This window comes from Prunus dulcis, chromosome 2, assembly GCF_902201215.1.
Source record: "Prunus dulcis chromosome 2, ALMONDv2, whole genome shotgun sequence".
In the NCBI taxonomy this organism is placed as follows: Eukaryota; Viridiplantae; Streptophyta; class Magnoliopsida; order Rosales; family Rosaceae; genus Prunus; species Prunus dulcis.
In genome coordinates this window covers 3,006,710-3,018,241 of record NC_047651.1, presented here as the reverse complement: position 1 = coordinate 3,018,241, position 11,532 = coordinate 3,006,710, and the positions used below count along the sequence as shown (strand labels likewise).

General features: G+C 34.7%; 2 protein-coding genes across 3 annotated transcripts; one reads left to right on the top strand and one right to left on the bottom strand.

The window, feature by feature from the left end:
* Positions 1-1,894: 1,894 nt before the first annotated feature.
* LOC117619140 (annexin-like protein RJ4) lies at positions 1,895-4,848 on the top strand. 2 transcript variants are annotated; one of them, XM_034349009.1, is made up of 6 exons: positions 1,895-2,119; positions 2,588-2,733; positions 3,345-3,563; positions 3,764-3,976; positions 4,225-4,314; positions 4,427-4,848. In XM_034349009.1, the coding sequence occupies exons 1-6, from the start codon at positions 2,047-2,049 to the stop codon at positions 4,628-4,630; spliced, it is 945 nt and encodes a 314-aa protein (XP_034204900.1). In that variant the 5' UTR covers positions 1,895-2,046; the 3' UTR covers positions 4,631-4,848. The 2 variants fall into 2 exon arrangements, with proteins under 2 accessions (XP_034204900.1, XP_034204899.1); XM_034349008.1 differs by lacking the exon at positions 1,895-2,119 and adding an exon at positions 2,348-2,492.
* A 977-nt stretch (positions 4,849-5,825) lies between these two features.
* On the bottom strand, positions 5,826-8,171 carry LOC117618884 (annexin D4). The gene is made up of 6 exons (XM_034348645.1): positions 8,059-8,171; positions 7,778-7,950; positions 7,093-7,311; positions 6,756-6,980; positions 6,313-6,384; positions 5,826-6,230 (listed from the first exon to the last, which is right to left on the bottom strand). Exons 1-6 carry the CDS (start codon positions 8,102-8,104, stop codon positions 6,021-6,023), a joined length of 945 nt encoding a protein of 314 aa, XP_034204536.1. The 5' UTR covers positions 8,105-8,171; the 3' UTR covers positions 5,826-6,020.
* Positions 8,172-11,532: the final 3,361 nt, after the last annotated feature.

Below are 11,532 nucleotides of genomic sequence, written 5' to 3'. Positions count from 1 at the left end.
ATTATACGACAACCATTTTCTGATTATACGAGGAATCAGTACCAACAACGCTTTTAACAAAAAGTTTACCTAACGCCAAACTGCTTTCTCTCATAGCTGATTTCTCTTACAGCAAATTTGACAGCGATTATTTTTACAGCACAGCAATGCCAAACTGGCCCAATCAAATAAAAAAAGAATGCATTTAATGATATATTGTAATTCTAAATTGTTAATGGGGACAAAATGGTCATGAAAATGTTTATTTAATATTGGCTCATTTTTCCAAACTTTCCCATGAGGAGGGAAAACAAAACCTAAGTTGTGAGGATGACTTCACTTTCCCCCTACTTTCCCATGGGCCAGGCAATGATTTTTCCTGCCTAGACTTACCAAACATGGGAAAACAATTGATTTCCCATCCCCAAGTCTCATTTTTCATGAACCAAATGGGGCATTAGGGTAGTCTGCATTTTTACTCAACACTTTAACCCAATGTGTATCCTCAATACCCTTCTCAATACTTAATACATGTCCATGAACATAACCATGGTTCTACAAATACAAAGCAAATAGTTAATTATGATTATGCCCATGGACATATGTCAAGTGTTGACAATGATAATAAGAATACACATTAGGTTAAAGTGGTGAGCAAAAATATTTCCATTTGCAGTATTCAACCCCAATTATGCCCGTTTTAAGTTGAATAAAAAAGTTTATGAAATCCTCATATTAGTTTTGATTGGAATTGGGATTCCAGTTACTACAATACTTCAAGTAGGAGTATAAATCCATTTATGAGAAAGTTAACACGTTTATACTCTTTTTTGGCTGGGATTTAAAATAAAGTTGTCTTGATTGTATATAACAAAACTCATTAGCTGGATACAATCTGGAAAGCACATTCTTGCAAAATAAAGAAAAGGTGAGATGGGGGGAGGAACCAAAATAAGCTAAAACGTCAATATTAACATTTAATATGTTGAAAAATAAAGCAAGAAGGTACGAATTGAATGAATAAAAGTGGAAAAGGGGGAAGAGAGAAATGTTCATGGCCAACCGTTGGCTCAGTAAAAAAAAGTCTTGATTTACAAACTCGTGATCTTAAGGTTTGACACATGTCAAGTGTATGACATTGGCAGAACTATTACAAAGGCTGCAGTGGGCTGTAGCCCAAGGAGATTTTTGGGAAGAAAAAAAAAAATTCAAACTTATATATTTGCCTTGTTTTTAAATACAACCCAGTATGTATTAACCTATTAGAGTTCAAAAAAGTTCAATTCCTTTTGAATTTAGTTGCATAACAGCAATAAAAATACACATTAAAATAGGTATTTTTTCAATTATGTTGTTAAACATATTTTTATTTTGATAATATGTGATTTTTGATTGCATTTAATATGTATTTATTTTATGCTAAAGCTTATTGAAAATTTCAAAGAATTTATAGCTCAAATGGTTAAATTAAAATTATTTACCCTTGTCCTAAGTTCGATTCCCCTCTTCTCCTCGAAGCCCCTTGAAAAATTCCTAAATCCACTTGATCTTAGCCAAAAGTCCCAGGAAAGTATCTCTTTTTTATAAGTAAAGAAGCAGGAAAGACGTCCCAGAGAGCACCACATGTCCACCATGCAAAGGTGCAAACAGAACAGACCAAAACTTAATTCATCAATTAAAATTTTCCCCGTCCCAAAAGACAAATAAATAAATAAAACATAATTAGGCTTTATCCCCACCTTTATAAAAAAAATAAAAAATATATAAATGAACAGTCATGAGATGTGAACACAAAATTCTTTTTTTTTTTTTTTTAAAATTATAAATAATTGGTGGGAATAAAGGGTTATTATTAAGATAATTAAGATATATAATAGTGTTCACATGTAACGTATATGGAAGCTCTGGGACAGAACAAGGTTTTTGTGAATTGTGAGTAGGCGTTATTTTCAATGGTGGATACTTACAAGAAACCCAGGCATTTTATAAAGCCTGCTCACGTACCTGGACCATTCTCATTCACATTTTGCCTCCTCTCCCTACAAACGACATAGCTAGCAATTTACAATGGCGACCCTCGTTGCTCCAGACCACTTCTCTCCTAACGAGGATGCAGAAGCTCTTCACAAGGCCTGCAAAGGTACTCTCTCTCTAACTTTTCTTTTTCTTTTCCTTTTTCTCAATTAGCAAAAATGGAAGAAAAATAAAAAGGAAAGTAAATTGAATGTCTTCTGAATCCAGCAAAAGTCATATCCAACACACCCTATAAGAGATTGCCATTTTGCTACCGTCTACTAATGACACACCAAAGCCAACCAAAACACACCCAATCACCATCTCACACATAATATATTCACACACACACACAAACCAATCTGCTATAAATATTAGGCATTGCAGAAGCACGTAGCACCATAGATATTATCTTCAACAATCATCAATGGCTACCCTTATTGCCTCTGAAAACTTCTCCCCCATTGAAGATGCTGAAGTTCTTAGAAGATCTGTGAAAGGTTTAATTATTTCTTCACCGTTCAAATATTTTTTTTTTCTTCATGTACATGCAGCTGATTTTATGTTCTATATTTTTCTTTTTCTTTTTTGGTAGGATGGGGGACTGATGAGAAGGCTGTAATCTCTATACTGTCACATAGAAATGCAGCTCAGAGATATGAAATCAGGCTTGCTTATGAGGGGCTTTATCATGAAGATCTTATCAAGCGCCTTGAATCGGAGCTCTCTGGGGATTTTGAGGTTTTCTTTTCTCATAATATTTCATCACCCTACTTATAATATTGTTGTTTATTTTTTCTCTGTCATTAAATATTTATTTATAATAAATTCATGATAAATATATATATATATATATATATATAATTGTTCTGCTTTTTGTTGTTGTGTATCACAAAACATAGGAATCCCCGAAAGCTTTTGTCCTTTTCCTACAAAGATATTGAAAACGGGTTGGAAAAAAGAATATTCTCATCTAAAAGAGCAATTGAACAAATCTCAATATATGCCGTCAATAAATTATTAATTTCAAGTACTTTTTTTGGTTTAAAAATAATCTTGAACAATTTATCTAATAACAATAAATTAATGGAACATATTGGTAAGTTAAGATCTGGCTCTAAAAGATATGTCGATTTTTTGTTACAAAAAAATGGCCGTATATTTCAATAATATTAAGAGCATCTCCAATAGCCTCTTTAACATATTTTTTTCTAAAATTAATCTCTACGTGCCGTGGTGTTTTTTTTTTTTTTTTGGTGAAAACCAAGATTAACCATGTATTTTTGGTTAATTATAGCTTATTTATGTGATACTAACAAAAATAATTTCATTTGGGGATGGCATGTGTATAGAAAGCGGTGTACCGTTGGATATTGGATCCTACAGATCGCTATGCAGTCTTGGCTCATGTGGCAATCAAGAAACCTGAGACTGACTACAATGTCATCGTTGAAATTTCAAGCACTCTATCTCCTGAAGAGCTCCTGGCAGTAAGAAGGGCTTACCAACTTCGCTACAAGCACTCCTTGGAGGAAGACTTGGCTGCGCATACCACCGGTGATATCCGCAAGGTATATTATTTACAGATGCCGTTCGTTTGTCTTGACATGTTATGTTGTGAAACTGTGAGTCAATATAACATGAGAATCGACTTCACCGGTGGAGAACATATAACATCCCAAATCGGAGAACTAAGGCCAACTTTGAGAATTATTAGACTTAAAAAATTGCTAATGGTGTTGTTGATATGTGGTTTATGGCCAATGTACAGCTTCTGGTTGCTTTGGTGACTACTTATCGGTATGATGGTGGTGAGATCAATGCGAAAGTGGCAAAATCGGAAGCTGATATTCTTCATGATGCCATCAAAGACAAGGCTTTCAATCATGAGGAAGTTATTAGGATCCTCAGCACAAGGAGCAAGACACAGCTCATGGCAACCTTCAACCGCTACAGAGATGACCATGGCATTTCCATCAGCAAGGTAAGCACTTCTTTTATAAGTACGTTGAAATTTTTATTAAAAATCCAAGTGCTTTATGGAAAAAAAAACATTTAGAAGTGAGTGCTTTTAGGACACATATGCACGTTAAGCTTTTGTGCGAAACACTATCAAAAGTGCATTTTGGTTGTTAGAAAGCATTTTTAGCCCCCTTCCAGAGAAACAGTTCCAAACATGCTTCATTGAATAGAGTGATGTTATGACTTAATGTTTGTTCTTTTGTCTCTTAGAATTTGTTGGATGATGGTGCTGATGATTTCCAGAAGGCACTTCACGTCGTCATTCGATGCCTCAATGACCCAAAGAAGTACTTTGAGAAGGTGATAAACATATAAATTAAAGCTGGATGTGATCTCAATTCTCTTTTTTTATTTTCTTCCAGCAACAATTCCCTTTCTGACTCAAATAGTCCCTGTGATTTGGTGTGTAAAGGTACTTCGCCAAGCAATCAAAAGGGCTGGGACAGATGAGGATGCTCTCACTCGTGTGATCGTTACGAGGGCAGAGAGGGACTTGCAGGACATCAAGGAGCTTTACTACAAGAAGAACAGTGTTCATCTTGAGCATGCTGTGGCCAAAGAAACATCAGGAGATTACAAGGCCTTCCTCGTTACCCTGTTAGGGGAGCAAGATTGAAACCCTTCTCTGAGCAAGTTATTAGTATAATAATCCAGTTGGTTGTGTTTTATGTTGGACTTTGATGGCAGTCTTTGTTTTCTTATGTTTGTGTCTTAAGTTACCATGTTGGATTGGCTATCTGTCTTCGCCTATGTTTGTTGGAGTTTGAGTTTTTACAAAGAGTTGTCTGTCAGACTTTCAAATTTGATGGATGAATTAAGCAGAAGTTATATTTATAGCTAGTCTTGCAATGTGTTTGGATTGATAATTTGATAGCAATGGAGAAAAAGAAAAAGGAATAAAATTTTAGAATATCTTGTTGTATGGACTTCTCTTCCAGGGTTGGCTTTGAGAATTTGAGGACCCTGTGCGAAACTTGAATTGAGACCCTCACATCATCTAACACGAAAATACTATAATAATAAAAATAAAAAAAAGGTATCGTGAATTGATGCCATAAACCAATAAAAATAATGAACAACTATTCATGAAGACATATATACTTGGTCTAGTGGTATTGTCTGGTAAAGTTGTTTGATTGGTCTAGTGGTCCTTAGTGCCATTTAATCGGGGCTTTATGCGTGACACTGCTTGCACACCCGCAAGACCGCACTCGATTCTCTTCACTCAGGAAAAAAAAAAACGTTTCAGGTTTCCTTTATTACTAAGATTTGGATAGCTTTGTCTTTTTTTCTTTAAACCAATTCCCATTTGATTTCTCTGTCTGTCGCTTTGCTTCTCTCTCTTCAGACTCTCTTCAGCCTTGCTTCAGTCCCATAGACAACTTACTTCTGTTTCTGCGACATTACATCAAACACGACTTCTGCAATTCTTTACCTCCTCCTTCCTCGTATTCCTTGTATGTGTTTTTCCATTCTTACTTTTCTTTCTTTTATATGTCATTTGGGATTTGCTAAAAAATTGGTTGGGAAATATCTATCGGGGTTTCAAAACACAGAAATCTTGATGGGAATATCTGTGAAAAATTGATCGGTAAAAAGTCACGAAAAACTATGGAAATTAGGTGAAAAACATGAAAATTTTGAATGTGAAAGAGATGTTTATCCAATCAATTACCTACTTATTTGACTAAACAAGACTTGTTATATGCACGCCTATGTACTTGTCCAGACCACAACATTTTGTACACTAGAGACCAGATGTAACATTGTTATGCCACAAACAAAATGTTGAACATATATACAAAATCAGCTTATTTTAATGCTCAAATCAAATGGCTCATTGATTGATTTTATTTCAGTTTTTCTTAATGGTAACACAATACTCATACAGAACAACACCATCTCTAGCAAGAAAGCAACCATGAAAGACAGCAACAATCGAAGAGGGCAACACAGAAACCCTTCAAATAATCCCAACAAGCCCCAAACTTTGACTCCCGCCTGTTTTAGCCTCCTCTTGCAGCCAAAGTGAGTAAGAAATCCTTATAATTCCCATTAGCTGTTGCTTCAATTTTCTCAGTTAAAGAAACTCCATATAGGTTCTGGTATTCCTCTTTGATCTCCTTCATGTCTGCGTCGGCTCGGGTGACGATTACCCTAGTCAATCCCTTTTTGATGTTCTTATCCACACCATTTCTCAATGAAATTTCCAAGACCTGATGAGACACGAATTTGAAAATGTCATGCCTAATGTTGGCTGCATGCGAAACAGAAAAATTCTATGTGACTCTGCCTTACCTGGCTGAAGTATGTGTGAGGAGTACATAGGCATTGCACGGTCTCTTTTAACCTCAAAGCATCATCAAGATCCTAAACAAAAAAGCAAGATAATAGATTTCTATAAGCTCAATAATATGACTTGGAGTTCTGGTTTCAAATTTCTGGACAATAATCCAACCCTTTTTTTTTCTCGGAAAATGCTAGGGAGACCACATTTCAGTACCACATGATGTAGCAAGTGAGGTTTACATGCCGTGTTACTTGTCACTTCATGTGTTATTCAAACATGTACAAAAATGTAGTCTCTCTAGCATTACTACTCTCTTTTTTCTCTGACCTAAGTGACATTATCACATTGGAGTATGCAAAGTTGTTATTTTTTCCTGCCATCTAAGTTGGCGAAGAAAACTGGGAGAAAAAGTTGGGAAATTCCTCTTTCTTTTTGTATCTCATATGCATACCTCATCGATGTTGTGGCCAGAAATCTCCTGGTAGTGTTTATATATTTCCTTGAGATGGGGCTTGCTCCTTGTTGATAGTATCCTAATGACCTCATCATCTTCAATGGGGTTCCTCTTATCTGCATTCTTAATGGCATGAGCAAGTGTTTTGGCCTCGGATTTTGCAGTGTCATCTTTCACCTTTGGTCCTTCATACCTGTAGGCACTCACAAGTGCAACCAAGAGCTGTACAAAGCAAATGCTTTCACATTTCATGCCATTTATTACACTACAAAAGATTAAAACAGTTTTTGAAATTGATGAGATGAAAAATTCAATGTGGAAGACTGTGATTTACCTTGCCTTCAGGGCCATCAATGTGGTAGGCAACGTCTTCCTCGATGGAGTGATCAAAGAGGGAATGGTAGGCCTTCCTAGCTCCTAATAGCTCCTCGGCCGATCTAGTACATGCAATCTCCACAAGCACACTGTATGTTTGTGGGCCTTTTTTCAAGGCCTCCTTCACCAAACGAGCATCCCTTTCCCATGAATGCATAGTCCATAGCACCACAGCATTCTGACAGAAATCATAAAGGGACTCATCACTCGCTATTCAATGATCATGTATACATATACAAATTTGAATATCAATGTTCTCTATTAGACTATGAACTGTCCGGCAAGCCAAGTGTTATTGAATTGTGAGTCAAACCAAACATACATGTTATCTTATTAGATTATAAATTGTCCGGCAAGTCAAATTGTCAAACTATCAATCATGACCACATAATTCGACTTGAATTTACCTAATCAATGATTTTGATTCGTGTATGACAACATAGTATACCCACCAGTTTGGTAAGAAATAAAATTACCATTATATGTGTTTACCATTTATGAGATACATTGTACGAGTAATTATAGTGAAGATTAAGTGAGCTAAGAAAATTAAGTAAAAATGTCTCAGTAAAAAAGAAGATAAATAAAAACTGTGGTGAAAAAAAATGAAATAACCACAATGAATTTGTAACTTTTTTTTTAACCTTAAAACGCATGAATTCATGCTTGAGAAGTTTGACATGGAGATCATCCCAGCGCTCAAAGTTGCGTTCATCTTGCTTGAAAAAATGGGGAGTTCCTTTCCTGAAGGATTTCCTCTCCTCAGGATGCCATTTTCCCAGTATTGATATTAATGAATTTTCATCAATTCCAACTCCTGCTTCAAATTAAATAAACTTTTTACCAAGAAATTAAAATGGGTTGATTAAAAAAAATTGAAACGAAAAGAAAAAAGAAAAAAGAAAGCATTTTTTTTAAAGAGAACCTGAGAAAGCCTTGTTGAGAGCTTGAAACTCATCAGTGAGAGCCATTCTTTTCTCTGTGTCGATTTTTCTGTTGATGAGAAGTCAGGCAACGTGTAGAGATCTTCTCCGCCATGCTGATGCATATATATGAGATCGAAAGGTTATTTTTGTCATTTTGAGATAAGGGTAATTTCGTAACTCCATTCATAAATAATCATAATGAAACAGTTATAAGAATGACCAAAGTAAATGTGTCATTATAATTTAGCGTTTTCTTGCACATCCTTCTCCACATATTATGGTGTATTTACTATAAACTCCCAGAACTTTCTACAATTTGTAGTTTTATCACCACCAAAGTTTTGATGAATGCCCCTTTAATCAAACAGGTTAGATATAATTAAGGGAGATTCGAACTTGAGATCTCAATCGACGTTAGAAAAAAAGTAATACTAAATTAAATCAATCTATTTAATTTCACATATCATAACCAAAGAAAAGATTGGTGCATCATATCATCGAGAGGATTTTTTATTCTTCCTTTTATTTTCTCTCCATTGTAACAAAAAATAGAGTTTTTTTCATTTTGCAAAAAAATTAAAAAAAGCCATAAGATGTGGTATGGTTGGCAAAAGGCCCCTTCAGTTAGAGCATCCACAATGATGCTTTCTATTTCTTATCTAAAACTTAGCTAAAAAAATATAAGAAAGCTATTTTAGGAGCTCTCTAAAAAATTTAAACTTCAATCATACTCTTTAATTTGGCGAGTCATAAATGCTATAACTCTTTTTTGATTGGTCCATCTCTATTAAAAAAATAAAATAAAAAATAGTTAGCATTAAATAAAGGTTTAAAATACTCATTAAATAAAATAGCATTAAATTATAGGGAGTCACTAAGAGTCCTTTCTCTCTCCTCAGATTTAAGAGCTCCTAGAGGACTCTCTATTTTAGGAGGTGGATAGGGAGCGTGGTTGGAGTTGTATTTTTACGATTCCTCCCTAAAATTTGTCTAAGGAGTCCATTGTGGATGCTCTTAGCGAGCTACTTGGTGCTTCAATGGCAGGGGTTCGAAACCCGTTGGAAGCACTTTTATGGCTAGGGGCAAACTGAATCGTAAGCGGGGATTAATCCTACTATTCAGGTGTGGGGACATCTCGTGATAAACCAAAAAAAAAAAAAAATCATCAAAAGAAGATTAGTAAGACTTTTTTTTTTTTTTTGGAAATTGAAAAGTTTCTTCAACATTTTTTTTGTGTTTGGGTAACAAGAACATTCTCGACATGTCACTTCTTCATAGTAGATACGAATTCGCGAGGTAAACACTAGATAAGTACAACTATCACAAGGATCTTTAGCTGGCCTTACAAATTATTTTGTTTTAAGAAGTATAGAAAGAAAATTATTTGTATTTAAAAAGTATAGAAAGAAAGATAGTGTGATGAATGTGAGTCTACAAGTTCAATAAGATATTGGTTGGAGAATATAATCCATTGTCAACAACTCAAAGCTCTCCTCTCTAACTCTTTCACACATGACACGTACTGCCTTTTACAGAAGGCAAATAAATATTTCAACAGCTTATTGTGTTTGCCATGAATTTATTTATTAAATATGTAATTAAGACTTTCTGGCCAACGTTTGCATGTGATTTGAATATGTGAGGAAGTGTACCTGAATTCTTAATTTTTTTTCTTTTCTTATGTCAATGGGTATAACCTAATTACAGATCAACGGTCTCATATTCGAACTTCTATAGCACATTAGTAGTAAGTGTGTGAATCAATGGGTCTAACCTAATTACAGATCAATGGTCTCATATTCGAACTTCTATAGCACATTAGTAGTAAGTGTGTGAGAAATTCTAGAATTGCATTTATAATTTAGTCAAAAAAGCACTAGTCACAAAGGGCCAATACAAACTAACCACAAAGGCCATTACAATAACAGAGCGGTCTAACATTAAAATTACAACAATTAGTGCGCCTCAACTAACGATCAAGCATGATCGAAGAAACTCTAGCATAGACATTCCAACTAAAATTGCAAACTTAGGATAATAAACAAGAGATGAAGCTTGAAAAAACCAAGCGATAAAAAACTCACAAAGAAAATGTCCTTGAGATCTCGATAATATTATGTACATCAAAACGAATTTTGGTTGCCACACTTAAAAACACAAGGTTGTAAACAATTATGTCCTACATATATTTCTTCAAAAGATTCGCAATCATGTAAGATTATTGAATATATGTGATTTCTATCCTCTGTAGAATCTCTAGATAGATAACATATAATATCCCACATCTTCATTTGAAGAACATGTGGTTGTAAAATATTGAACAAATCTAATCAAATGATTTGAACTCAGTGTCATCTCATCTTTCAACACAAGTTGGCTGGATTTTGAGCTATTCCAGTTGTATCAGAATCATATATAACACAAGAAGTTGATTAGAAAAGTATTCAACATTTATATCCAAATAAAACCATCTTTCAGCTATCAAATCAAGAATCATGAAGGGAAAAGCTACAAATCATGGCATGGCCCAAAAGATGTGTTAATTAAGAGTAAAAAAGCAAAGACATTGCTCTCTGTGTGATCTCACTTTTTTCAGCAGCTGCGTGGATCATGTGGGTAAATATTAGAGTTTAGAGTAATAAGTGGTTATATTTATAATAACATCGAGGCCTTTTGTGATAAAAAACTGTACCTATTGATTTTGTAAATAATTAAGTTGAAGACAATATCGATGTTGCTAGTGTAACAATGTGCCGCCTGAAACACATGGCGCAACTAATTAAAACAATTGTACCAATTGTGGGGCTGCTGCTATCTTTTTCTTGCAGCTGGTTGTTGAAATGGAAACCATGCATATCATATGCATAGATTTAAAATGATAAATAATTATACATGACATGAGTTTACACATGTGAGGGTGCGGGTACAGCTAGGTTTCATTAATGTTCTTTATCATAATTCCTCAACATGAAGCTCAAGACACGCATTCTGATGGTGATTGATGCTTTCGACCACGTTGCCTTTATCTCTGTCTCTCCTTTTTGGTAGGTTGGTTTTCAATTATTGTTTGTCCTATCTTTTTGGTGTTTTTTGAGATCATATCAAACGCCAGGTGAATTATCTAATGGAATCTCTCTCTCTCTCTCTCTCTCTCTCTCATCACCTAATTAACTTGGCCAAAGCAAGAGGCCATTGACAATATTATAAGCTTGGTTTAACCATGTGTTCTTGGGTGATTTTCACCGATGACTCTTTTCAGTCACCCTTCAACTATTTTGATTGAACGAAGAAGCGGTTGAGTAAAAATCAAGAGTATTCAATTTTTCAAATTTCTCTAAGAGTTTAAAATTGAAGTTTTCTCACCTCGACTCAAAATAGTTGAATGGTGGCCAAACTAGGCCATGTTGTGTTTAAAGTACTCTTAATAACTATTTACGGTCATGAATTACGAAATTATAGATGTTTTGCAAAAA